General features: G+C 35.6%; 6 protein-coding genes across 8 annotated transcripts; 4 read left to right on the top strand and 2 right to left on the bottom strand.

Annotated features, from left to right (window-relative positions):
- Positions 1-1,077: 1,077 nt before the first annotated feature.
- Positions 1,078-6,286, bottom strand: LOC9305807 (probable lysophospholipase BODYGUARD 3). The gene is made up of 5 exons (XM_002867633.2): positions 5,804-6,286; positions 4,957-5,321; positions 4,508-4,836; positions 3,930-4,135; positions 1,078-1,568 (listed from the first exon to the last, which is right to left on the bottom strand). The coding sequence occupies exons 1-5, from the start codon at positions 6,073-6,075 to the stop codon at positions 1,244-1,246; spliced, it is 1,497 nt and encodes a 498-aa protein (XP_002867679.1). The 5' UTR covers positions 6,076-6,286; the 3' UTR covers positions 1,078-1,243.
- Positions 6,287-9,785: 3,499 nt separating this feature from the next.
- LOC9305806 (growth-regulating factor 8) lies at positions 9,786-12,841 on the top strand. The gene is made up of 4 exons (XM_002869689.2): positions 9,786-11,222; positions 11,318-11,491; positions 11,722-12,082; positions 12,176-12,841. Exons 1-4 carry the CDS (start codon positions 10,928-10,930, stop codon positions 12,639-12,641), a joined length of 1,296 nt encoding a protein of 431 aa, XP_002869735.1. The 5' UTR covers positions 9,786-10,927; the 3' UTR covers positions 12,642-12,841.
- A 1,296-nt stretch (positions 12,842-14,137) lies between these two features.
- On the top strand, positions 14,138-16,931 carry LOC9305805 (1-acylglycerol-3-phosphate O-acyltransferase). Its single transcript, XM_002869688.2, has 9 exons — positions 14,138-14,563; positions 14,815-15,051; positions 15,255-15,301; positions 15,433-15,551; positions 15,651-15,811; positions 15,983-16,092; positions 16,179-16,278; positions 16,360-16,483; positions 16,584-16,931. Exons 1-9 carry the CDS (start codon positions 14,337-14,339, stop codon positions 16,710-16,712), a joined length of 1,254 nt encoding a protein of 417 aa, XP_002869734.1. The 5' UTR covers positions 14,138-14,336; the 3' UTR covers positions 16,713-16,931.
- A 55-nt stretch (positions 16,932-16,986) lies between these two features.
- Positions 16,987-21,498, top strand: LOC110226341 (kinesin-like protein KIN-7I). Its single transcript, XM_021017592.1, has 10 exons — positions 16,987-17,437; positions 17,628-17,833; positions 17,914-18,003; positions 18,081-18,181; positions 18,267-18,386; positions 18,485-18,566; positions 18,665-18,732; positions 18,815-19,002; positions 19,103-19,448; positions 19,525-21,498. The coding sequence occupies exons 2-10, from the start codon at positions 17,671-17,673 to the stop codon at positions 21,403-21,405; spliced, it is 3,039 nt and encodes a 1,012-aa protein (XP_020873251.1). The 5' UTR covers positions 16,987-17,437; positions 17,628-17,670; the 3' UTR covers positions 21,406-21,498.
- Positions 21,499-21,541: 43 nt separating this feature from the next.
- LOC9303751 lies at positions 21,542-23,572 on the top strand. The gene is made up of 6 exons (XM_002869687.2): positions 21,542-22,004; positions 22,105-22,153; positions 22,247-22,298; positions 22,386-22,558; positions 23,021-23,134; positions 23,257-23,572. Exons 1-6 carry the CDS (start codon positions 21,652-21,654, stop codon positions 23,431-23,433), a joined length of 918 nt encoding a protein of 305 aa, XP_002869733.1. The 5' UTR covers positions 21,542-21,651; the 3' UTR covers positions 23,434-23,572.
- A 905-nt stretch (positions 23,573-24,477) lies between these two features.
- LOC9303750 (pathogenesis-related protein 5) lies at positions 24,478-26,511 on the bottom strand. 3 transcript variants are annotated; one of them, XM_002867632.2, is made up of 3 exons: positions 26,270-26,511; positions 25,475-26,183; positions 24,478-25,117 (listed from the first exon to the last, which is right to left on the bottom strand). In XM_002867632.2, the coding sequence occupies exons 1-3, from the start codon at positions 26,337-26,339 to the stop codon at positions 24,952-24,954; spliced, it is 945 nt and encodes a 314-aa protein (XP_002867678.2). In that variant the 5' UTR covers positions 26,340-26,511; the 3' UTR covers positions 24,478-24,951. The 3 variants fall into 3 exon arrangements, with proteins under 3 accessions (XP_002867678.2, XP_020873625.1, XP_020873626.1); XM_021017966.1 differs by having other exon boundaries at positions 25,475-26,168; XM_021017967.1 differs by having other exon boundaries at positions 24,904-25,117; positions 25,533-26,183; positions 26,270-26,505.
- Positions 26,512-26,590: the final 79 nt, after the last annotated feature.

Here is a 26,590-nt window from a genome sequence, read left to right as displayed (position 1 = left end):
AGCGCTTTCCCAAAATTTCATTCACTTTGTTACTGAATATGGGTATGCAATATTAAAAGCTTTAAAGTGACAGAATAATATGGTTGGATGGGTCCAAGACATTCATTAATATTGGTGAATTTGTTCAACCAATCTGACCAACTTCTAGGGAATTATCGCCTAATTCACATGCAAATATAAGTATACCATTCAGAAAACAAATTATACCAAAAGCTCTGATACCATGATAAAATTCATGAACAAAGAAAACTTGTGAAATGATTTTTTATTTTTCTCAATCAGAAAATGTTGTTACAATTGGTCTTATATACAATTACACTAAACCAAAGTAAACCAAAACTAAATCACAAAACAGATAAACCGGATCTAATTACATGGTTATCTGATCAATTCTAAGAAGAGTATAGAAAGAAAAAAGCTACAGCATTAATAGAATAACTTTATGACGTTCAAATCTGAAAAGTATATTTGCGGTTGTTTAATTATGTATCGGGTAACTGTTGATTAGAAGTATCTAATTTTATTTTTCTTCGATTATATTTTGTTTAGTCTTTTAGCATAACGTGTCAGATGTTATTTTAACAAAACAAAAAAAGTGGCTAACTGGTAGGAGTATATAGAGTACTTAGTTTTATTCGATTAGATTTTTTTTTTTTTTTTTTTTTTTTTTTTTTTTTTTTTTTTTGTGAACATTCGATTAGATTTTGTTAAGTCTTTTACTATGCAGTGTCAAATGTTTGTTTCTCTTCGATTAGATTTTGTTCAGTCTAAAGATGTTGGGCCATCATTGTGTGAGGCAGATAAGGTATCATCACTTGACAAAGTTAATTCTAGGATATGAACTTATAGAAGAGTACATTATAAAGAAAAATGTGGTATAAACCAAAAGGAAAAAACCTCACCGCAATATCTTATGTCTGTCTACATTTTTACAATGGTGACTATATATTTTGAGCTTCATATATAAGAATTAAATTTGTAGACAACTCTTCTATCTTTAAAAAGGTCGAAATAAACAAGGCATACCAAAGTTAAAAGTCGGCATACCTATTTATATATAAACAAAAAATATGAATATGATAAAACAGATGCAAACATTATTATTTAATACTCCATTTCCTGGATTATCTCATGATACATAAGGATTTCCTTAATTTGTAATGATAAAACTTATAAGAATATTTTTACCAACTCATTACATAGAACAATCATAATAAATCACAAGCTCTCATCAAACATAATTTTAGCAAGAAGAAGTCTTCCAAATCTCTTGGAGCTCTCTGGCAAACTCATCTTGTCTGCCAACGACCATGGTGATATGGTCTTTGTGCTCAATAACCTTAACTCGTGCTCGAGGAATCCGCTCTTTAACGTTGTAGCTACACTCGACAGGGATGAGTTCGTCGTCTTCTCCGTGGAAGATGGTCACGTTGCACTTTAGTTTATCTCGTACGATGTCTAGATACGTATCGAGTTTGCTTCCTGTCCCACATATAATGTTGTGTAGAGTGTGCCACGCTGCGTTGTGCGTGTGACACATGAAACCTTCTATTAAAAAGTTTACAGTCCTGGATAGAGAAAATTTATTATTAGCTAGTAAACTAGATGATATGACAAAATGTAGTTTCGTACTTATTAATAAATCAACATATGCCCTACAACAATAATGAGTCACTAGATTGTTACCCACGGTGTACCGCGGGTTAATTATTTAATTTTTTTTGTCTTTTTATAAACTGATAAATTTGTTGTATATAATATTTTTTGTTGTACATTGCGAGTCACATGCGTTGTAACTAAAAATGAAAATTTTAAGTTGTATTTGTTTTGTTTTGTGTTTAAAATTGTATAATTGTATTTTGATTTGTTAATCCCAGGATTTCACCCGTAATATATTATCCCGTATTAATATCAATCCAAATCCGACCCGTCCCACCATATAATCATGTCCCGTAAAATTAAACATCATTTTGTTATTTCTTTTAATAACACTTTTATTTAAAAGACATATAATTCGAGTCAATTTAAAAGTTTGCTTTCAAATAGTTTCTATAATATATATATATATATATATATATATATATATATATTTCAAATTAGTGTGTGTTTATAGACCAACCCGTAAAAATATTTTTAAAATGTATATTAAAATACTAAATAATTGTATTTCGATTTGTTAATTTTAAGATTTCACCGTGGTATATTGTCCCATTTTAGATAATTGTAGAAATTAAGAAAATATCTGAATGACTCAATTCCGGGTCAGAGTAAAAAAAAAAATACGACCTGATTAAGCAAATTTGTTTTTCAAAAATGTTAATATAGATTGTACACATACTTTTTTTTTCATCGATTGAGTAATATATGTCCATTTTAAAAAATTTGAATCATAGCATATGCAGAAAAATTCAAATTTTTTTATTAAGTATATATATTTTATAATAGTTCAAAATAATATAAATATAAGATCATATAAAAGTGAAATGAGAATCATATATTTATGTTTTAATTAGGTAGAAAGGTTTTAGGAAATTAGTTCAAATTTGTTATATTAGCATTAAATAATCATATTTGATTTCTATATCTATAAAAATGGTAGAGAATATGCCATAAATAAAGAGTTTAGGTATACTAATTAGTTGAGAAAATATATATTTTTAGATTTTATTGATTAATTTTCGTTTTTTAATTTTGTCAAAAATAAGAAAAGATCCGATTGAAGATTTCCGGGTCAAAATTAAATAAAATTTGACCCGATTAGGAACCCCAAAAAGTGTTGCAAAAATGTATAGTAGATTATATATCAAAAAACAATAAAGAGTCATGGATTTGCATGGCAGGTGTATTATCATCATAGCTAATTTACTTATTCCTGATGATGATTATTTAAACTTGATTGAACTTGATTCTTCTTCTTTTTTAATTAAGAAATTAATAGCTATTGATTTTTATAGAAATTAATCGAAGGGATTTTTATTCCATTTTCTATATTTTATTTAATCTCGAAGGGTTGGTTTGTTTTGGTAGGACGAGAGCATTATTTCTAAACCATTACTTTTAATTCCTATAAAGTGTAAACTATAGAATTGAATCGTAAACTCTATATGGACATGTCACTGAAATAGGCCGATCAACCAACCTAGACATTTCAAAAGTAAAATCAATTTCAATTGCTCCAATTAAACATAGTCATAAGTACTTAGCAGGTTGGAATTTCAAAATTTAGCATAACACTAGAGTCAGGTTGGTTGCCTAATAAGTCTCCATTTGTCTTAGACCTCTTCTCCAATGAGCGGAGATATACTGATGGCATGTTAAAATACGTGGCTCTCTATATTTGGTTATTTGATGTAACTTGTGCTAATACCACGTAGAGTTGTACTATATCTCAATTTGTATATATGTAAATTAATTTGATTTAGTAATCGTAAAATGAGTAGACACGAACTAGCCAGCGACCAGATGCGGCTACGAATTAAATTGTGAGTAGAGTTAGTCATTTGGAGGTGGTTTGGTAACTGATGACAGCAACTAACTAGCTACATCATCCCTCATTTGTTTCCTATGAATTGAATATGATTCTAAACTTAGAAAAAGTTAATAACCACAAGCAGGAAATAAAATCTAAATTTAGCCTAAACCTAACTTTTTAAATCACTAAATTTTTAAAACACTCCAAAAAGTGATACAAAATCACCAACATTTTGACTCTTGCGGCTGCTTTTTGTGTACTAGTTAAGTATAAGCATTTGATTTTATTTCTTTGGAATTTTAAGTCTATAGATCTCTACGGATCATAAACAAATGAGAATTCCCTTGCCATATATAGTTTGATCCGTTTTTTTTTTTGGGGTCTTAATTTTGATTAGAAATTTGGTTAAACGGATCGATAAAAATTAAATCAATAAAAAGTTGAAAAGAATAAAAACCTGTTATTTCGGGTCAAGACACGGGCGATGAATTGCCAAACACGGTGGTGTTTGCATATGAGGAGACAAATGGTACGGCTAATGTGTTCGTACCAACAAGCCATCGACGCTCCTAGAGCTATTGGCGGCCAAACCTTCCTCGGCGCCACCTTCTTCATCACGTACTGCCTCGGCTTCGTCTCTCCCTTTGGAACTGGATAGTACGGCTGCCACACGTACACATGCACACGTGTTTTATTAGTCTACCTCTCACATATCTCTTACTTACACCATGTGTTTTGTCAAACCAATAGATTTGAAAACTTTCCCTAGCTTGTTCAATTATTTCTTACTACATTTAAAAAAAAAAAAAACAGAAACTTTCAATTTTATATTCACAAACTAGAAAGTTCTAACTTCTAAGATCTTTCTGAATGAAAGTAGCTATAAATTGAGTGATCATCATGATATTCCTAATGTAATGACGATTAGGTCATTATTATCAACTTTTTAAGCAATCTATTATGTAAATTTTATTTCACGCATGCATATAAACCAATAAAGACAAGTCCAAAACATGCTAAAACTAATTAACTCACCGGAGCAAGGAGGGTAAGCGACTTGATTAAGCTGCCGTGTCTAGCGGCGAGACTAAGAGCCAAAATGCATCCCAAAGAGTGAGCCACGATGTGGAAATACTTCACATTGTGTTTGTGTAAGACAGATTTCTCGATCATCTCTACGTGTTCCCTCAACGTGTAGAGTGAATCAGCTGGCTTTGGACTCTTGCCGAATCCTAGAAGATCCACGGCGAAGAGTCTATGAGCCGATGAGGAGGCTGACAGGCTTGGAAACACTGTCTCCGTCCAAAACGCTGATGAAGATATGAAACCATGTATGAACAGAACATCCTCTTTGGCTGTTACCCCTGTTGTAATGAATCCGATTGTTTAAAACGCCAAATTTTTATTTTTTTTCTTTTCTGTTAAGCTAAACATTTGTATAAGCGTAGTTATATACTCAAATAATTAAAGATGTGAACTTTTACCATTTGGGATTTGAGTTTTGACAAAGAGGGAATGATCTTTGTCGGAAGTAGAGGCCCACGATGTACAAAAGCCACAATCACAATCCGACCATCGGGAGATATCGTGGCTCAAATTCTGTGGTCTGATCTTTCCCCGAAGCATCTCAACGACCGTGAAGTTCACCGTCAAACTTGATTTCGTTAATGATCTCCTCCTTTTGTTCTTGGTCTTCTCATGATGGCCGCTACACTCGGATTCCGACCGAGTAACCTTAACGAACCGCTTATTGAGCTCGTTAACGGAGATGTTAGAGAGGTCAGAAATAAGAGAAGGACGTGTGTAAAGGGTCTCGGAGATATCCTCCAGTTCAATCTTGGAACGTCCACTACAAGAAAATCAAACGAAAGTAAGTTTCAAGTAAATATTGGCCGAAGGAACCAATTTTATTCATTAATAGAGAAACAATAGACATATAACATGATCTCGGTTATGAATTTTTTTAACCATGTAGTTCTAAAATGCACATTAAATGTGATAGTAAATATGATAAGTGGTAATGGATTTCGTTGAGGAAAAAAACAGAACATAATGATGTAAAACAATAGTTATAGATTATAATTGTGAATTTTTTATAGTTATAGAGATATATATTATGTTAGACGAAAACTATTCATTATTGTCTCTTGGAATATTGATTTTTTTTTAGTTATAGAGATATATATTATGTTAGACGAAAACTATTCATTATTGTCTCTTGGAATATTGAGGTTAATATTGTTTTTTAAAATACATAAATAATTGGACAGTTCTGATATCAATATATACATTTTGCATTAATTAACAAAACATAAACAATAATGAATATACCCGAGTTCTTGAAGCGGAGAAAGAGTGAGGATCTTGGATTCGCCATTATTGTGAGACAAAAGGATCTTCCCTCGAGTTGTCGTGATGGGTTCCTTGTCCGACAAGCAATAGCAAGGCTTCCACTCGGCTTCGAAGAGATAGTCAGCTGCTTTGTAGAGGAGACAAAGAAATGAATCAACGATGTCTAAGACACAGAACACGACGAAGCTAACGGCTTCGTTTAGCCATGTTCCTGCTACGGTCGCTGCTCCTCTTATCTTCATCACAGCCATGGCTCAACAAAGCTTAGAGAGTTTAATACACAAATCTTCTTTATATATTTGAGATATATGAAGAGAGATCCGTGATGGATTGTCCACCTGTACAATTGTGTAATGTACTTTATATAATATATAGAACCTCTCTCTGTCTGTCTCCTTTTCTCTCTCTATTTGAGAGTTGAGAATAGAAGATTATGGAGAGAAACGAAGAATCTGAGAGTCGTATGAATGACACATATTAATACTAACTGATGTCACTATTAATATCACATATTTTAAATGACACAAGTTTACCATCACTTGTGAAAGCTGACGCAAATTATTTACATCAATTATTAAAACTGTTTGTAAATATTTACATCGGTTATTGTAGTCGTCGCAATATTTACATTATTTCTTATAACTGACGTATTGTAGCATCATTCGTTATAATTGATGGAAATGTTGCTGATCGGTTGCTATAGCCGATGCATTAATTTGCATCGCCACTTTTGATATCAATTATATGAGTGATGGTAACTCATTTGTATCATTCGATAACCGATGTAAGTATAGAAAATAAGTGATGCTATCCACATGTTTTTTTTGTAGTGATACTTATAGATGATACGTGATTAATATATAATATGATGTCATAAGGTGAGATATTGTTAAAGACAATCGAAAATTACTATATAAGGTCACGGATCCACCGGTTTGACCGGTCTGATATTAAAAACATTGGCTAAATAACATGTGGCTGTGAGTTAATTTTAGACTCTCCTTATATGGATTTGTCGAAAAATCTATGTATGTTGATAGGAAGATGGCGAATTTATTGCCATTAACTTTATTTATCATATATACAGAAATGGAACATAAAAATAAATAGGAAATTAACTTTTGCTGGAAGCAAATTCAGAAGGTTCCATAGTAAAGCGTGTAAGAGAAACTATGTGTATTTTGTTAACTTGTGAATGAAGTTGGGAGTGGGAAATTGGGGACTCTTGTTTATTCTATATGTATGGATGAGGTACATAATTGTATCACATGACTATTATTCTCCATATATAAATGTATTTATCAGATTTACATATACACACAAAGAATTGTTTGTCTGCAGTGAAAACATTTTAAACTTTCTTGGATGTATAAAGGTGCCAAATTCTTCAGATGAACAAAATACTTTGTATGGAAAAGACTTAGAAAGTGAGAAAGATTGGATAAAAGAGGTAAATAACAGTTGTAACCAAATAAATTCTAAACAAAAAAGGATATAAAAAGATAAATGTGGGTTGTGTCATTAAACGCCCAAAGAAAAAGAGGTGCGTGGTGGTTGAACCATCCTGTGAAACAGGAGAATCAGTCCATGACTTGGCTTTATCAAATGATCATGCACAATTTTTCATTTCAATATGCTTTATCTTTTATATATTAATTTACTTTTCCATTTGAATAATCATTTCTTGTTCCTCTAAAACTTGCTAATCCAATTTTTTCTTATCTAACTCGTTTATTTCTTTATTTCATGACACGCAATTATATCTATTTTCAGACCAACGTAGACCTTTCAATAAACAATATCACCTTCCTTTGTTTTTTACATTGCCGCTTCTGGACGTATAAGGTTTTCTATGGCGAGATGGTTGATTCTTCCTTATATGTGATAACTCTATTCATTCGTACCACCAAGGCAACAAACAAGCCAACAACTAATACCATTATACTAACTAGCTGTGACAAATATATATATCAAGAATTCCGGTGCTACATAAATAATCGACACATCTAACTGTAAAACGGTACGGATCACGTAGGTTAAGAAAAGGACATGCATGCATGATCTTTGGGGTATGATGTCTTTCTATCAAATTAAATTTGATTCTTTCAATTCCGAGTGTATTTTGATTTTGACGCAATACTATATTTATGTGTTATCTTATCTTACTGGGTGACAGTCCATGCATTTTCATGTATGTATGTAAATTGATTTCCCCTGGCTTCTAACTTTTTCGTTTAGTCCATCAATTTCTGTTGCATATCCTACCATATAAAATTAGCATATGTCAGTAAAACCTGGTTTTAAAAAAATAGAAGCATATATTTGTAAATATATATTTTTTATTTTTTTCTTTTTTCCGCTAGTTTTTTTTTTTTTTTTTTTTTTTTTTGTGCTTAAGGAAAAAGAAAATCTTAAGTATAAACAAGTAAATTATATGCACATATGTTTTTTTTTTTTTAAATTAGTTTTGTTTTTTTAATTTGGTTTAAAAAAAAATAGTTTGACACATGTCAACATATAATAAGATATATTGTTCGACATTAATTTATTTCACGATTTTTGGAACCTATATTGAAATCATTATACGATAGTTTTTTTTTTTGTGGTGCTGGTTCTGATACGCAATCTTCTTAGCGATGGAGGGTTGGATAATTCGAAACCACCATGGACTTCCTAAAGCGTCGGGTTCGTCAAAGTTGAATCACACCTCCACTCCATTAGAAGCTGAGACAAGCATTATTGGCAGCTTTTCAACAAACTTGGATACAGTTTTCAAGTCGGTTTGTTTTGAAGAAACAGTGAAGTTTTCATTAACATCATGAATGATTTTACAAGAGACTTTTCGAATTTCGATTACAAATTTTACTCCAAAATATCTATTATTGGGTCGGCTTCGAAATCCAAAAAACTTGTAATCAGGGATTCAGGGTTATCGTGGGGATGTGTCAATCCAGGCTTACATTGATAAAAGTACGTTCTCCGATGAATTGCAACATAAATATTTCGATGCATGAATCCAAATCAAATGCTAGCTATCCCCAAGGTGACTTTTATTTTAACTCTTTTTTCTCTCTAAATATATACATGTATGTGTAGTATAATCTAGATCTATGTTGATATACCTTAGCTTTCTCTAGGGGTAAAATTACGATAAATAGTTTCATGGTTGCTAACGTGTTGTTGTGAGAATTTGAAAATCCTAGACCAACAAATGTGATTGTGCTCTTAAAAAATCATCAGAGACTATCGCGCGGGGCATTATCGTATTGGAGGTTTGTATGGGGAGGTTTTGGTCTTCTCTTATCCGAAACTCAATCAAATTGGGAAATTCCTAGTGGAAGCTCAGCCTGCTTTTTGACAAGCCTATTCCATGAAGGAAACCCTAGCGGAAGCTCACAACCTAGTCTTGACAATGACAAGCGGAAAGCCGATACTCTTGCTGATTCTGAGGGCGATTCTCAAAATGTAATTTTGATGTTTTATGTTAATTATTGTCTATATGATCTTAATTTATGAGTTCCAACAGTACGTAAGTTACAATTTCTTACACTAGGAGTTTTATGGAAGGTTGGTCACATTTTTTGAAATAACTTGTACATAGTTTACTCCTTAATAGGTTCTATTCGCATTTGTAGGTAACATGAAACAGTACATATCTCAGATTTGATTCCAAATTACGGAATCTGTATAAAATTGCTAGTCTCGGTGAATTACAGATTGGAACGTGTTTGTGATATATAACCAAATCCTAACATATATCCTCATGATGAGTTTATTATATATGAGTATTGGTGTCTCTTATAGGAGTGGTTCCTGATTTCAAAAAGTTGGGGTTCACTCTGGAGTCTTTTAAAATTATAGTCCTCTTTTGGTAAAAAAAACACATGTTTTATTTAAGACTATAACCACCGATTAAATTAGACTACTACTATATCACTTGCGAACAACAAATGACCTTAATAGTCCATATGTTTTGACATTTGAACTTGAGTGGTCCTATAATTAGGCGTATAACACAAACAAAGAAAACTAGAATTAGCCAAAAAAAAAAAAAGGATATGTAGATTTATTCTTGAATCATCTTTTGCCCCAATAAATAATTTCCCTTCTTCCCCCAATAATGATCATCATGTGATCTATAAAAGAAGGAAATTTAACTAAATCAGAAGAAAATAGAGACATAAAAGTAGTGGGGTCGAAAAAGAGAAAGAAGAAAAGAAAAGGGGTGAAAAAGTAGTAAAATCTAAGAAAGTGACCCGAAGAGAGTAAATTAGTTAGAGCATCACATCTCTCTGGTCCCCTATGAGAGAAGAAGCTCTCACGGAAACCTCCTCATATGGGTCCTATTTACCAACACACATCTCCAAGCACCCTCTTTTAAACGCCGTTACTTAACGGAAGTCTATCCTCATCATCAAATATGGTACGGTGTAATTTGAGAATGGGACAAAAAGAAAGACGTTACCTAAGGTCGAAGTAAAAAGCTTTGAAGAGGCGGTGGATGGGAGAGAGTGTTAACGGCGTTAGTGTAGGAAACGACAACGTGGGATGCTACTGTCTGTGTCAGGGAGAAGAGAGATAGAGTTAATGAAGATTTTTGTCTGTATTCTGAAACAAGGTCGAATGTTGGAGACTAAGGAAACAAAAGAAGAGCTTTTTGATGGCTCATGAGGCTTTCAAATAGCTACACCGCTCCTCTCACCTTAGTTTTAACCTAAATCCCCAATCTTTCTCCCCATCCTCTCATTTTTGAAGTGCCACTGAGAGAAATAGAGAGACAAAAAAAAGAGGAAGCCTTTGTGTTCTTGTGGGTGGTTTTTAAGGTTTTCTTTATGTTGAGGACATTAGGCTAAAGAGTAAAGCCGGGTGCTTTTTTCTTCTCTGTTTCTCTCTGTTTTTTTCTTTCTTGGATTTTTTGAAGGATAAAGCTTTGAGTATCTCCAAGGTTGTTTTTCTGTTTATGTGTGTTGTTGAGCTTTTAAATCGGGTTTAAAGGTTTCTAGAGGTGGTGTTTCTGGTAAAAGTTTGATACTTTTTGAGAGGATATAACAGAGTCAGGAAATAGAAAGAGAGAAATTGTGTGTGTGTGTGTGTTTCAGTTTAATGGGAACAAGAGCAGAACGTAAGGAAGATTTTGTTGGTGGGTTTGGATTTGGAGTTGTAGAAAATTCGCATAAAGACGTTATGGTGCTACCACATCATCATTATCATCCATCATATTCATCACCTTCCTCTTATTCTTCTTTGTGCTACTGTTCTGCTGGTGTTAGCGATCCCATGTTCTCTGTTTCTAGCAATCAGGCATACACTTCTTCTTACAGTAATATGTTTTCTCACACCGGTTCTGGTTCTACTGCTGTGACTGTAGCAGATCCTTTTTTCTCCTTGAGCTCTTCAGGTTTGAAGTTCTCACCTTTTGTTGGCTTCTGAGCTATGAAAAGTTGAATTTTATTATGTGTTGGTTTTGATGTGATTTTGTTGGATGAAATCCAGGGGAAATGAGAAGAAGTATGAATGAAGACGCAGGTGCAGCTTTCAGTGAAGCTCAATGGCAGGAGCTTGAGAGGCAGAGGAATATATATAAATACATGATGGCTTCTCTTCCTGTTCCTCCCGAGCTTCTCACTCCCTTTCCCAAGAACCACCCATCAAACACTGACCCGGATGGTAAGATCTCCCTAGTTTCACTTAAACGCTTCCTATTTTTTGTCAGTTTCTCTTGGTTTCATGTGTTGTTGTTCTCTTTTTATCATGTCTGATGCAACTAAAATCCATTATGATGGTATTAGAATGTCAAGGTTTTTTTAGAAGTGTTGCCTCTTAGTGGATGCATATGAGTGGAATATTTAGTACTTATGCTGAATACAAGAATCTGCCGTGGTCTATGTGGATGACAGTAACAGTGGCAGTGGCAAAAGGAGGCTCATTGCAGCTTGGGATTGCTTCAAGCGCAAGCAACAACTCGGCTGATCTGGAGCCATGGAGGTGCAAGAGAACAGATGGGAAGAAATGGAGATGCTCTAGAAACGTGATTCCTGATCAGAAATACTGTGAGAGGCACACACACAAGAGCCGTCCTCGTTCAAGAAAGCATGTGGAATCATCTCACCAATCGTCTCACCACAATGACATTCCTACCACTAAGAACGATACTAGCCAGTTTGCGAGAACTTATCCTCAGTTTTACGGACAACCTGTAAGCCAGATCCCTGTGCTTTCTACTCTTCCGTCTGCTTCCTCTTCATATGATCACCACAGGTGCTTTTACCTTCATGATTGTATTCAAAGTATTACAATCCTTCCCCTTTGAAATCATTTGAAAGAGTGAAACTTTTTTGTTGATATGTGAAGAGGACTGAGGTGGTTTAGGAAAGAAGATGATGCCATTGGAACTTTAAACCCGGAGATTCATGAAGCTGTCCAGCTGAAGGTTGGATCAAGCAGAGAGCTCAAACGCGGATTCGATTATGATCTAAATTTCAGGCAGAAGGAGCCAGTAGTAGACCATAGCTTTGGAACATTGCAGGGTCTATTAAGTCTAAAAGAGACACCACAACATAACCAAGAGACAAGGCGGTTTGTTGTAGAAGGGAAGCAAGACGAAGCAATGGGAAGCTCTCTGACACTATCAATGGCTGGAGGAGGCATGGAGGAAGCAGAGGGAACCAACCAGCATCAGTGGGTTAGCCATGAAGGTCCATCATGGCTCTATTCAACAACACCAGGTGGACCATTGGCTGAAGCACTGTGTCTCGGTGTCTCCAACAACCCAAGTTCTAGTACTACTACTAGTAGCTGCAGCAGAAGCTCAAGCTAGAAAAATGGCTCTAGTAGTTAGTGTTGTTTACAAGTCAAAACCCCGGTTTAGTGATTAAAAACCATCGTTGTTACTTGTGTTTTGTTTGAAAAACTGAGACCTTTTAGCTTCTGTTGGTGTTTTGCAGAAGGCTAAACCACTACTCTAATGATGGAAAATTGTTTGAAACAACGGTTTACTTAAACCGGTTTGTGTGTCTCGATTATGTTTTCACTACTAGATTTGAACCCGCGGTACACCGCGGGGCTATAATTTTTTTTAAGAAAATCTAAATATAATTAGTTTTGTTTATTAATAGAGAGTATAATATAATATTTTGACCTATTTTATAAATGTATCATTCATATATCTATATTAATAGTTTTGAGTATATTAATTGTGTTTTAGGTTTAAATGGTATATCTATATATACACTTAAACGACATTTGGCTTTCTTCTTCTTCTTGCTTCAGTTTAGGAGAAAGATTTTCTTGCGGTACACCGCGGAGCTATTATTTTTTTAAAAAGATTTTTCTTCCTTAGACTTCCAAATCTAGATTTTACCCGCGGTACACCGCGGGTCGATCTTTTTATAACTAAAAAATTATTTTGCAAAATTTTAAGTTGTATTTGTTTTGTTAATATTGTTTATTTTGTTTAGTGTTTCTGATTTTATAATTAAATTTTGATTTTTAATTCTTGGATTTCATCGATAGTATATTGTTTAATATTAAAATATTGATCAAACCGGTTGCACCATATAACCCAGTCCCGTAAAATTAAACATCATTTGTTATTTTTTTGAATAATATTTTTATCCACTACGGGTAGCAGGTTCATGCGGATAAGCCTGTAGAGAGTTACGGGTTTGCGGGTCGACCCGCCAAAAGAGAAGCTATCTTTTGAAACCCTTTGTTTTGTTTAGAGGTTTTAAGAAAATATCCCTAAAAAATAATTTTCATTATATGAAAAAAAAAAAAGTAAAAGAAATTGTAGTATCAACATTCCCGATTTTTACATCACTCGTTACAATTAATTTTTTTTTTTGCAGATAAAAATCAGAAGTTAACTAAGTCGAGATTTTTAAAAAGATTGTGTAGAGATTTTTGGTAAATTGTTGAGAACATATTTAATTTCAAAATCTTTACATAAATAGATAAGGAAAGATTTTATAGAGACTTTTGTTAAATATATGAGAAATGAATTTCAATTAAAAATCTTTATTTAAATAAAACAAATCTAAATAATTAATGCTAATGGCATGTCATTGTAAATACTTCTCAACTTCAGGATTTATTTGCTAATTGTGATCCAAAAATGTATATATAGATATTTTAGTCAAAATACGAATCAAATCGCAACTTTTCACCTTACCTTGAATCTAATTGGTTATTTCCATTAACAATCTTAATCTGAAAAGTTAAAAAAGTATAATCACTTTTGTTCTAACAATTTAACTAATTATTTCAAGAGTTGACCAGACCGACAGGTCCAAATTCTGCCAACGGGAAGCTTCTGTGAATTTTGCAGGAGAAGTGACGTCGGCAATGACGTGTGGAAGAACAAACTAAATTAAAAGCATATAGTATCCCTTAAGCGACTTCGCTGCAAAACCTCTCGTCTCGTCTTTTCTATATAAAGTAAATTTAGTACCAAAAATTCTCGATTCCTTGATTCGTGGGAAAAGTCTAGATTTTGATTTTGTTCGGTGATTGAATGAACTCGAGTCGTTTTGCGTCAAGACTAAGAATGGCTGAAGAAATATCAAAGAAGGTGGGATCGTCTTCTACTGCTTCGGTGGCTGATTCATCTGCTGCTACGTCGGCTGCAACAAATGCGGCGAAATCAAGATGGAAAATTTTGTGGCCTAATTCGCTCCGGTGGATTCCTACGTCCACCGATTATATCATCGCCGCCGAGAAACGTCTTCTCTCCATCCTCAAGTACATCTCTCTCTCTCTCTCTCTCTCTCTCTCAAGCTCAAATTTTTATCCTCAATTACACAACTTTAGGATTTTTCTCTCAATTGGATTGTTGGCATAAATGAATTTCTCATAAAAGTTCTGTAATTTGGGTTTAACCCTGTTTCTAGGACATTGTTTCTTAGAGGACGAAATGTAAAAGGAGAGCTTTTTTAGGTTCTAGATTAGGGATAAGCTGTGTTTTCAACTCATTTGGGATGAACAATCTTCAGGACGCCTTATGTACAAGAACAAGTCAATATTGGTTCAGGACCACCAGGTTCCAAAATCAGGTGGTTTAGGTCTACGAGCAATGAGTCACGTTACATCAATACTGTTACCTTTGATGCCAAGGAGGGTGCTCCTACACTCGTGATGGTTCATGGATATGGTGCTTCTCAAGGTTTTTTCTTCCGTAATTTCGATGCTCTTGCCAGTCGGTTTAGGGTGATTGCTATTGATCAACTTGGGTAAGCAACCTTTGTCTTCCTGAAATGTATTAGTCACAATATGGCCTTTTGGCTGCTTTAACTATTTAAGATTTCATGTTTTTGCCATTTGTTTGTTTTGTTGTCTTAAAAATGGAAGCGAGGATGTTGCTGCCCTTTTTCTTATTTCTTGTATACATTGTGCACAATGTATAATAAGGTAATTTTCTCTTTATTCTTCATAGGTGGGGTGGATCAAGTAGGCCTGATTTTACATGTAGAAGCACAGAAGGTATTCTTTCCCTCTACTGTTTAATGACCCGTGGCTAAAATTTCATTGCAACCTCTCACCCTTAATGGCTTGTATATATGGAGTTGGTTTACCAGTAATGGAACTGCATTGGTCCCTCTTTGATTGTGCAGAAACTGAGGCATGGTTTATCGACTCCTTTGAGGAATGGCGTAAAACCCAGAATCTCAGTAACTTTATTCTATTAGGACATTCTTTTGGAGGCTATGTTGCTGCTAAATACGCGCTTAAGGTGAATTCTCATGTTTGGTAATACTAAACTAGTATAAGGTGACAGTTTTGATTTTTATGATATCTGACTTCTCATTGGGCATATCTCTGGATATTTCAGCATCCTGAACATGTTCAACACTTAATTCTGGTGGGATCTGCTGGGTTCTCAGCAGAAGCAGATGCCAAATCGGAATGGCTCACTAAATTTAGAGCAACATGGAAAGGTGCAGTCCTAAACCATTTATGGGAGTCGAATTTCACTCCTCAGAAGCTGATTAGGTATGCTCATATAATCATTTCTCATTCACCAATAGGTTGATTTGATACTCATTTCGTTGATACAAATTTATGGCACTTAATTGAGCATGGGAACACTTGTTCGGCGATGAAATTAGTTGGCAGGAATACTACTATATTCACTATATTTCTCTAAATGTGCTTTGGGTACAGAGGATTAGGTCCATGGGGTCCAGGTCTTGTAAATCGGTATACAACTGCAAGATTTGGTGCACATTCGGAGGGAACTGTGCTAACAGAAGAGGAAGCCAAATTGCTAACCGGTAAGTAATTCATTCTGTAAGTTCCATCAAAGTTATGGAGGATGATACTGCAATCGCTGATAGTGATGGTTCGTTTTGCATTGTAGATTATGTGTACCATACTTTGGCTGCAAAGGCTAGTGGAGAATTGTGCTTGAAATACATCTTCTCCTTTGGAGCATTTGCTCGGAAGCCCCTCTTACAAAGGTATGTCCACCAAATCTGATGCAAGCACATTGCAGATGGAGTTTCTACATACTCAAATTCGATGACTCTTTTTTTGTGCAGTGCATCAGAGTGGAAAGTGCCAACAACGTTTATCTATGGAATGAATGATTGGATGAACTATCAAGGTGCGGTGGAAGCAAGGAAATCCATGAAGGTCCCTTGCGAAATCATTCGGGTTCCACAGGTAAATCTCTAAATACATGCTTTTGTTTTCACATTTAAGAGGAAAATATAGAGAATAAGATGATGCTTATGCGAGATTTTGTTTGATCGAAATGTCGCAGGGTGGTCATTTTGTGTTCATAGACAACCCAAGTGGCTTTCATTCTGCAGTGCTTTATGCTTGCCGTAAGTTTATATCCCAAGACTCGTCTCATGATCAACAACTCCCAGATGGTTTACGTTTGGTTTAGTTATAGTATCTTGTTCTTTTACCTTTAAAATTTATTTTTATATGTATAAAAAGTATATATAAAAAAAACATCAAAGAGAAGGATTTTTATTTTATTTTACTATTTGGTTGTGGTTTGGAGTATCAATTCTATTTGTAACGTTCTTGATTTCTCTCTAAAACCTATCAAGTGTTCCAGTATCCAATTGTAATCTTTCATAATCCAAAATAATTCCTCAGATTTATGTGTTTCAGCTTTTTTTATTTTTATATCAAATCTATGTGCTTGAAATGGGGGCCAATGGGTCTGGTCAATTCTTATTGTTTAACTTAGTCATCAAAATAAGGTTAATTTTCCTTGTACAGCAAGGAAATATAGTGTAATTACAGTAACGGGAAAGGGTAAAAGAGGTTAAAATTTGGCAACATTCTTATTTTAGTAGAGAGACCTGGACCTGGTGGTCGAAACATTTCCAATGGCCATGCCGACATGTTCTCTCTCAGACAGCTCAATCAGCTGAAAACTTGAGGAAGAAGAAACAACAGAGGGGTTTTTGACCCGATTATTTATTTTGGCTGACTCATTCTTCTCATCTCCTAGCTAACAAATTTTCGTTGATATTTGTCTCTGTCTTCATTTCCGATATGGATTTTGCTCAAATCAAAACTTTTCTTTAGTTTTATGATCCCTCACAATTAAAAAAATGTCCCTCTCTCAATTTGCAGCAATCCGGTGAGGATCAAAAGGTGAGCCAAGTCTTAAACATGTCGATTAGGTTTGGTCAATGAAATGTTTGAATGTTTCATTCATTGGTTTCTGATAAGAAGATGAGAAGAAGTTTGGTTTCAGCACCCTATTTTTTTCTTCATGATATCTAAAGTCAGATCATTTCAATTTGATCAAAGATCATCAAATGAGCTATGCATCCATGAATAGGTTTGGATTTGCAATATAGAGATAGTATAGAAAGCAAGAAAAGATGGCAGCGGGAGGAGAAGAGAAGATATTGGTGTCGGTGAGGGTTAGGCCGTTAAACGAGAAAGAGAAGACAAAGAACGATAGATGCGATTGGGAATGTATCAACGACACCACAATCATCTGCAAATTCCATAATTTGCCTGACAAGTCTTCCTATACCTTTGGTAAGAATTTGAGTTGCACCCTCTTTCTCACCATTTTGATTTGAGGTATACTATTATATTAATCATTTATTAAGTTACAGACAAGGTTTTTGGATTCGAATGCCCCACGAAGCAAGTTTATAATGATGGAGCCAAAGAAGTTGCACTTTGTGTCCTCTCCGGAATTAACTGTAAGAAATATGATTGTTGCATCTCTCCTTATGATCAATCATTTCGATAAAATACTAAGCCGATTCTTGTGTTGCAGCGAGCATTTTCGCGTATGGACAGACGAGTAGTGGAAAAACGTACACGATGAGTGGAATCACTGAATTTGCTATGAACGATATATTTGCTTACATTGACAAGGTTTACATATATTAACCTCTCCATACTCTTGTTCTTGCTGCTATCTATATATTTAGTCTCTGAGATGCTCTGTTTTTTCCTCTAGCATAAACAAGAAAGAAAATTCACTCTAAAATTCTCAGCGATGGAGATCTACAATGAAGCTGTAAGGGATCTCCTTTGTGAAGATAGCAGCACTCCACTTAGGCTTTTAGATGATCCAGAGGTCAGATTATCTTCTTTACCACGCTATTAATAACGCTCTAATCATCTATCATTGAGTACTAATTTTATTACTGATATTACTACTGTCAACTTTGATAGAGAGGAACAGTCGTTGAGAAACTTAGAGAAGAGACTCTCACAGACAGAAACCATCTAGAAGAACTCCTTTCTATATGCGAGAGTAATTAACCAAACTCTTTTAGTCTTTCTCATAGTTTGATTATTACCAACAAATAGATAATATATTGAGTCTGTTTTTTTTTTTTTTTTTTTTTGCAGCTCAGAGGAAGATTGGAGAGACGTCTTTAAATGAGACTAGCTCCAGATCTCATCAGATTCTTCGACTGGTACACTCATTGTCATCGTTTTAATGAAAACACTGCACTCACATATTGTCACAAGTCACATTAATGCTTTTTTCTCTTGCAGACAATTGAAAGCTCGAATCGAGTATTTTCTCCAGAGAGCTCAGCGACTCTTGCAGCATCAGTGTGCTTTGTTGATCTAGCAGGAAGTGAACGTGCTTCTCAGACATTATCTGCTGGTTCAAGACTCAAAGAAGGTTGTCACATTAATCGGAGTTTACTTACTCTCGGAACTGTCATTCGAAAACTAAGGTCACTTTTGCACCAATTTAGTAGATTTTTGCTAAGTTTGTTATGCTTCATACCACTTCATCTTTGAGCTGATATGAGTCTTTTATTGAAACTACTACAGCAAAGGGAAAAATGGACACATACCGTATCGAGACTCAAAGCTAACTCGTATCCTTCAGAATTCACTAGGGGGAAACGCAAGAACGGCTATCATCTGTACAATGAGCCCTGCTCGTAGTCATCTCGAACAATCAAGAAACACGCTTCTCTTTGCAAGCTGTGCTAAAGAGGTGACCACAAATGCTCAAGTCAATTTGGTTGTGTCTGAGAAAGCTTTGGTGAAGCAACTGCAGCGGGAACTGGCAAGAATGGAGAATGAGTTGAAGAATCTTGGACCTGCTTCTGCTTCTTCAACCTCTGAGTTTTACGCATTAATGCTCAAACAGAAAGAAGAGTTGATTACAAAGGTTTCTTGAATGCTTCTTCTTTCCCTTTATTTTGATTAAAGAAAGTATGACTCATTTCTTTTTCAACAACCTGCAGATGGAAGACCAGATCCAAGAACTTAAATGGCAAAGAGATGTAGCTCAATCTCGGGTCGAGAATTTGCTTAAATCAACAGCGGAAGAGCGGTCATCTTCAAGTTCAATGGATAGCAGAAGAAGAAGAATAAGTTACGATTCAACGGATTTTGATGAGCCTCGTATGCTAAATAACTTGGGGAAGAGTAACTTGTACTCTCCTGATGAGGATGGTTTCCTGCTGGATGATACTAACCCTCAATTTCCGGGGCATGACCTACACGATAAGTGGGAAGAGATGGCTCAAAGCACCACCCAAGAGCCAGAAGATGCTTGCAAAGAAGTTAGATGCATTGAAGTAAACAGTGGAGAAGCAGAAAGAGTTCAAATGCAAGACTCACCACCAGACGACATTGTTGAAAAGAAAGAATATGAACAAAACTACAAATCTCTTACGCCCGATGAGTCCCAGAAGTTTGATGCTGATTCATCTTTAAAAACGATAGATATGGAGTTGAGTTTATTTGCTAAACTTGAAGCTGAAGATAAGGTGATTTTTAAAAAGTTAATAGAAGACGTCAAAGAGACTGAGAAATCTGTGGAGAAACAAAAGCAATCTCCAAAGAAAGAAGAAATGGAACAGTATTTGTCTAAAGATCAGTCAGAGCAAGTAACGAAATCACTCCCTGAAGAAGAGCAATATGTACAAGTCTATGGAGGCTATGATAAACTTGAAGCCCAAGATGTGCTAACTACAAACAAGTTAGAAGAATCCCAAGAGACTGAGCAATCTGTGGAGAAGGAAGACACAAAAAAGAATTTGTCTTCAAAGAAAGAAGACATAGAACAGACATTATCTATGAATCAGTCAGAGCAATTATATAAATCACTTCCTGAGGAAGAGAAATGTGTAGAAGTGTATGAAGGCTCTGACAAAGATGATAATACATATGAGGCTCTGAAGAAAAAGGTGAAGGAAATGCAGAAGACAATTGAGTACTTTATGAGTATTCAATCAGCTGAAGAGAAACAATCTCCTTCGTTTAATACGATAGATGATATTTTGAGTCCAGGAGATTACTTCAAGATGAGAAGAAGCCGAAGTTGCAGAGAGAACCTCTTGTTTACAAAGGCGGCTGCTGCTGCTGCTAGTAGAGGTTTCATATTCGAGACCACCAACACATCCTTTGATTCAGATATCACTGTCTCCATGGACGCACAGAGCATGAAAGATTCCGATACAGAGACTAGCGGTAGTAGCTTCCATGAATTTATGGCAGGACTTAGAGAAAGGACAATGCAGCAACATTCCACGCATAGCGATACTGAAACAAAGACAATGAAGCCAGAAAACACAGATGATGGCGGCGAGAAAACAGAATTTGAGAGACAACAAAGCCAAATAATCGAGCTTTGGGAAGTATGTAACGTACCTTTGGTTCACAGAACATACTTTTTCTTGCTCTTCAAAGGCGATCCATCGGACTTTGTTTACATGGAAGTCGAACTCCGAAGACTATCATTTCTAAAGGACTCGCCTGAGACATCGAGGAAACAAACTGCCAAAGCACTAACACACGAGAGAGAATGGTTAGCTAAGCAAATACCAAACAAGTTTGGAAAGAAGGAAAAAGAAGAAGTTTACAAGAAATGGGGTGTTGAACTGAGCTCAAAGCGGAGAAGCCTGCAAGTAACACACAAACTATGGAACAACAACACCAAAGACATAAAGCATTGCAAAGAAAGTGCTTCTCTTGTAGCTACATTGGTTGGATTCGTTGACTCAAATCTGACACCAAAAGAAATGTTTGGCCTTAGCTTCTCACCAACAACATTCAACATTAAACCCTCCTCTGGCTGGAGATTCTCAAACTCTTTCTCTCGTATTAGCTTCACCGGATGATAATAATAATGAAAGCAGAAATATTCAGTCTTTGTGTGTATTGTGAAAGATGTGTATGTATGGATTGGAATCAAACTCTAGTTCAATTTGGTATTTGAAATTGAGACTTTTGTTAACCAATCACCGAACAGAAGAAAAAAAAGTCATATATAGAGAGGAAAAAAACTGACTTTGATAAAAGAGAAGACTTTATAGAGAGTGTAGATAGATAAAGCTCCGACCTTTGAACGATTCGCCGGAGCTGCAATGGCGCAACTAATACGACCAATAAGGCAATTATCGCCGCAGTGTAATCACCATTTTCGTAATCTCCGCCATTTATTTTCGAAAAAGCTTCCGAACCCACCTTCTTCTATCCCCACTCTTCTTCTCTTCTCTTCTTTCTCCACCGCAAAGTCTCCACCTCATCGGAGAATTCGTCCCGCGCCACCGGAAGCTTTAACTCCAACTGTTATTGCTGAAGACGATGGTGATAGCGATGGCTCCGAGTCTGACTCGTTGAAGAGCCGTAACCAGCGGAAGCGTGATGCTCGCCGTGCCGTCAAATGGGGTATGGAACTTGCTTCCTTCTCCGGTGATCAGGTTAAACGGATTCTGAAGTAAGCTTCTCAAATTTGAAAACATCATCACTTCAAAATCTTCACTTTTATATTTGTGTTGAAGTTTCTGGTTTTAAAGTAATTGGCTTTCTCATCGTAGAGCTGCGTCGCTTGGTGAAGAGGTTTATGATGCGTTGATGCTTGCGAAGGTAAGTCACAATGAGTACATTTTTGGACGTTATTATTACGGTAGTCGTAAATTTTAGGACAATGCACATAAGGTGTTTGTTGTTTTGCCGCAGAGACTAGGTTCGGATGTTCGAGAAGGAAAGCGTAGACATTTCAACTATATCGGTGATAAATACATCATTTTTATCTAGATGAACTGTTAGGGGAAATTAGCATCCATTTGGATTTTGCTAATTTGGTTAATGATCTCAGGGAAATTGTTGCGTGAAGTTGAACCTGATTTGATGGACACTCTGATTAATGCCACCAAGCAGGGTGATCACACAACGCTGCAGACGCTGATTAGTTCAGCGAAGGATGTCGCTGATGATGTTGGAGGCAGCTATGATGATGATACAGAAACAGAGTCAGAAGATGGAGAGGAGGTAAGTGTAAACAAGAATCTCAATATAAGTATAACATTTGATATTAGGGGATTAGAGAAGAAAACTGTATTGTTCAATTCCATCTTTAGGATAACTCAAGAAAGTGAATGGGAAAGATACAGTGAGGGGAAGATTTTGTCGTGCATTGCGGAGAATTTTATATGCATAGTGGCTGATAGAGTAGGGGAAGCGACATTCGGATTAAGAAGCTTCCTTTAGAAACCTCCTTAAGGACAGAGAGGAGATTTATTTTTCATTGTTTGTAACAAAACAAACTCACACGTCAAACAGAACCATGTAACCGTTTCCATCCCGCTTCTGAGCACATTCATGAATAGTCTTTCAAGCAGCTACTGATTTGTTGTCTAAATGGATGAAGAGAACTACTTTTGTTGTTTATATAGAATATCTTTCAGTTGTTTGTTGTCCAAACTCAACTAAATTTTGAAAGAATATCTTCAGGGGTCAGACGAATATATAGCTATGGCTGCGAGGTGGTTTGATGGCCTAATCAGTCAAAATGTGGAACTTACAAAGGAAGTGTATTCTCTTCAGAGTGTTGATTTCGATAGACAGGTTAGTCAAATATGAATTGAATAAGTTAAAGAGAAGTGTATGACTTGTTTATCATGTGCATGGGTCTTTGGTTTAATGATGTAATCCATAACTTTTACGTTTTATCCCATTGTTTTTTATAGGAATTGCGTAAACTTATTCGGAAAGTACAGTTGGTTCATGAGCAAAGAAAAGGCACAACAGAGGAGAAGCAGAAAGAAGTTGAGGCTGCATTAGTGACTGCTGAAAATTCTCTGAAACAATTCCTCTGTTCCATGGCGAAACAAATGCAGAGTGAGCAGACTGATTTGTACTTATGAATAACAATGCGTTCTTGACTCTACATTTTCTTTTATCAAAACTCCATTCTTTCCCCAGAGACATCCCAAGGACCATAGTTTTTTAGGCAAATGTTGTTACTCTTGTTAATCGAATGATACTGTAGGCTGTAGCATAAGACAAGCTTGGCAAAACCGTGCCAAAACGAAACATTATTCTGTAGGCCTTACATTGATAGGAATATCATTTTGGAAATAGGTTTGGTTACCTGTTTAGATGTCGAGACTGTCAAATTTAGAGATTGAAGAATAATAAAAAGGAAATTCTCAATAATTTGTGTACATGCATCATCTGATAATAGGCTTAGACATTTAGATTTCAGTTTTTTTGAATGGTAAGTCCAAACAAGTAATATGATTTGAAATGTCTAAGAACATACTATTCCACATACACATATATTTGATAAATGACCACCAAAACTTTAGTCTAGTGGGTTTGTGCTAGTGTCATCCTTGAGTCAATAAATACATCTATTTTGAGTAACATCAATTTCTTCTGAGTTAAGACTTTGATCGTCTCCTAATAAATTACCTTACGCCGAAAAGGAAGATGCTTTACGTGGAACGTCACATGCCATTAAGGATGAATGCCTAAAACAGAAAATCATTTGGACCTTTAAACTAGTACTAAGTTGATAATTTTATGATAGTAAATTAGTAATCATTCTTTCCACCTGACAACAAACGTTAACTTACCTAAGTTGGTATTTCTTCAATACATGTGGTACAGTGGTAGCTAGCACAAGGATTTAAGCTACTTTCCTTAATACAAAGTCTCTTTCACTTGATGTCTCTCATAAGACCGGACCCATTCAAGATGATCGTCGTCAAGGTATGGAGGACTAATAGAAGGTTATCAACTTATCATCAAAAGGCTAAGTGCAAACATCAGTATAAAGACACATAATCATCAAGCAGACCAATCAATAGATCTTTAAGAGATCTCATATAACAACTCTGTCTACTTTCCTTCGTCTTACTTCATTCTTTAGGAAAGTCTCCATAGATGTTTTTTTGTCTTGTATCTTTTTTTTTTTTTTTTTGATAATATCTTGTATCTTCTTTCCACCTTTGTTTCTGTTATCTTTTTGTCCTCTATTTTTTTTTCCTTTCTTTTACACTCCAAGTCTTTGCATTTCTCGTCATCTCTCCATCAATGTAATTCTTATCGGACACATCATCCGTCATCAAAGCAAAACAAAAACTAATAGTACTACATATCTTTAAATACACGAGACTTTTTCACTTAGTAGTATTTTATTATGTTGGTTGCTAACTTGCGACTACACTTATCGTACTTCTACCCTAAAGAGTCATCTCATATACTTTGCATTTGGTTACGGTTTTGCATGGACTTTAGGCTATTTTCCGCCAAAATTTAGTTCACCCATATAAATGTGATTAAATTAAATGTTCATCAATATGCATAATCATGAAACATATAAATGTGGATAGAAAAAATATACACCCGGCCCGGAAATGAGAAACAAAAAATATATATCAAAATTGCAGAAGAAGAAAAAGAGTAAAGATTAGTAAATATTTGGAAGACTGAACATTTGAGGAATCAGAGGTGAAAACATCGGACAACCACGTCGATAATGGCGACGATGATGTTTCTGCCAATCCACCGCCATCTCTCCACCCATTGGCTGCCGATTTTTGGCTGAAAACATATTCCAACTTTAATCAGATTATCAGAATAATAGTATCTTTGTTTTCTGATAAAATATATATAGGACTAAATTTTAATAGTTTATCTGTGCTTCCGCGTTTCATAATGGTAGGCCTATGCTGTACGTGTTGTATTAACCTTTTTGTTTTCCTTTTCTTTGATGGAATGACTATTATATACTCCTTTATTACGTGTAAAAAAAGAAAGTATCAACCTCTTTTTTTTAGCCTGGCTCAAGCCAATCACATTACTTTGCTAGCTAAGCTCGTCGTGTGCATACCAAAAAGCAAGTGGGAACAAATAAAATGAAAACAAAAATCAAAAATAAGATAAAATAAGTTAACCTACCTAGGCAAGTAAGGGCAAAGAGTGATTGTGTAATCAGCATCAGTACATGTGAACGTACTTGTAGCATCGTCGAACGCGTAGCTATACGATCTTGGACACGCCAATTTGAATATCTCCGAGTACATCGATGGTTTACACTCGGTGGGTGAAGCGTACGCGCCACTACAACAATATTCTGGACTACCAAAAGCTTCACACGCACTCTTGCATGCTGACCCGGATCCGAACCGGAGCTCCGTTGGACATTTCTGGTTTAGATCCGTTACACATCCTGTTGTCTGACAAGTACCTTCTGACCCGCCACTTGCTTCCACCAACATGGGAACGTTGTAACCATCCACGAGGCTCACGTCGTAGAAGTCTTGTTTACGGGCCGGGTCTTCTGGACCTGACCCGATTGTGAATTCGGCTAGCGTAGCGGGAGGTTTCGCTCCTGCACCGTTACATTCGACCTGGTTAGAGCCGCAGTCTCCGGTTATGCACGTGCCTTGGCCTGTGTCCGAGTTGAAGTTGCAACCGGTTCTTGCCCAAAACCGACCTGACCAGCTAGCTGGAGCTTGGAACGAACGTGAACCACCGGGGACGAGCTCGAAACCGGTGGTGCCTATGTCGCCGCTTCCGGAGTTGGACAAAATTCCCGGCCACACGGTGAAACTGCATCGGTTTACGATGGTGATTGTAGCACCATCACTTCCTACCAAATGCAATGCTTTAACTATATGTTAATATTTGCATTTTCTATAGAAATATTCATACAGATATCATGAAAGTATGATAGATATGAATATTACGTACCATGGAAGAAGAGGAAGCTAAGGATGATGAAATAGAATGAGACTGGAGAATGAAGGACTGTTATGATCATCACTGTTTTTTTTTTTCTTTTCAAAAGCAAAGTATTTTTTGTGTAGAAATCAAGTTTGGAATATTCACAAAACGAACGAAGAGAGAAAAAATAAATAATAAAGACCAAGAGATATAGAGCTTAAAGAGCACTTGCGATGTCATCAGCACCTCTATATATACGTTGTCTCAAGGGTCAAGGCTCAAGATCTGTGATCTCACAAAAGTATTGACCATTTTCTTTATGTTTTTTAAAGTGATACAAGATAAAAC

Source organism: Arabidopsis lyrata (assembly GCF_000004255.2).
Source record: "Arabidopsis lyrata subsp. lyrata unplaced genomic scaffold ARALYscaffold_7, whole genome shotgun sequence".
NCBI classification, from domain to species: Eukaryota; Viridiplantae; Streptophyta; class Magnoliopsida; order Brassicales; family Brassicaceae; genus Arabidopsis; species Arabidopsis lyrata.
This window is presented reverse-complemented; position numbering and strand designations above follow the sequence as displayed.

Coding starts and splice junctions, on each gene's coding strand:
- LOC9303750 (XM_002867632.2), bottom strand. CDS start 26,339: ATGATCATAACAGTCCTTCATTCTCCAGTCTCATTCTATTTCATCATC. Junction 26,184..26,269: donor TAGCTTCCTCTTCTTCCATG/GTACGTAATATT, acceptor ATATAGTTAAAG/CATTGCATTTGGTAGGAAGT. Junction 25,118..25,474: donor CTTTGCCCTTACTTGCCTAG/GTAGGTTAACTT, acceptor ATATGTTTTCAG/CCAAAAATCGGCAGCCAATG.
- LOC110226341 (XM_021017592.1), top strand. CDS start 17,671: ATGGCAGCGGGAGGAGAAGAGAAGATATTGGTGTCGGTGAGGGTTAGG. Junction 17,834..17,913: donor CAAGTCTTCCTATACCTTTG/GTAAGAATTTGA, acceptor ATTAAGTTACAG/ACAAGGTTTTTGGATTCGAA. Junction 18,733..18,814: donor CTCATCAGATTCTTCGACTG/GTACACTCATTG, acceptor TTTCTCTTGCAG/ACAATTGAAAGCTCGAATCG.
- LOC9305806 (XM_002869689.2), top strand. CDS start 10,928: ATGGGAACAAGAGCAGAACGTAAGGAAGATTTTGTTGGTGGGTTTGGA. Junction 11,492..11,721: donor ATCAAACACTGACCCGGATG/GTAAGATCTCCC, acceptor TGTGGATGACAG/TAACAGTGGCAGTGGCAAAA. Junction 12,083..12,175: donor TCTTCATATGATCACCACAG/GTGCTTTTACCT, acceptor TGATATGTGAAG/AGGACTGAGGTGGTTTAGGA.
- LOC9303751 (XM_002869687.2), top strand. CDS start 21,652: ATGGCGCAACTAATACGACCAATAAGGCAATTATCGCCGCAGTGTAAT. Junction 22,154..22,246: donor ATGCGTTGATGCTTGCGAAG/GTAAGTCACAAT, acceptor GTTTTGCCGCAG/AGACTAGGTTCGGATGTTCG. Junction 22,299..22,385: donor TAGACATTTCAACTATATCG/GTGATAAATACA, acceptor TAATGATCTCAG/GGAAATTGTTGCGTGAAGTT.
- LOC9305807 (XM_002867633.2), bottom strand. CDS start 6,075: ATGGCTGTGATGAAGATAAGAGGAGCAGCGACCGTAGCAGGAACATGG. Junction 5,322..5,803: donor TCTCCGCTTCAAGAACTCGG/GTATATTCATTA, acceptor ATTTTCTTGTAG/TGGACGTTCCAAGATTGAAC. Junction 1,569..3,929: donor GTCTTGACCCGAAATAACAG/GTTTTTATTCTT, acceptor TTCTCTATCCAG/GACTGTAAACTTTTTAATAG.
- LOC9305805 (XM_002869688.2), top strand. CDS start 14,337: ATGAACTCGAGTCGTTTTGCGTCAAGACTAAGAATGGCTGAAGAAATA. Junction 16,093..16,178: donor GGAAGCCAAATTGCTAACCG/GTAAGTAATTCA, acceptor TTTGCATTGTAG/ATTATGTGTACCATACTTTG. Junction 16,484..16,583: donor AAATCATTCGGGTTCCACAG/GTAAATCTCTAA, acceptor GAAATGTCGCAG/GGTGGTCATTTTGTGTTCAT.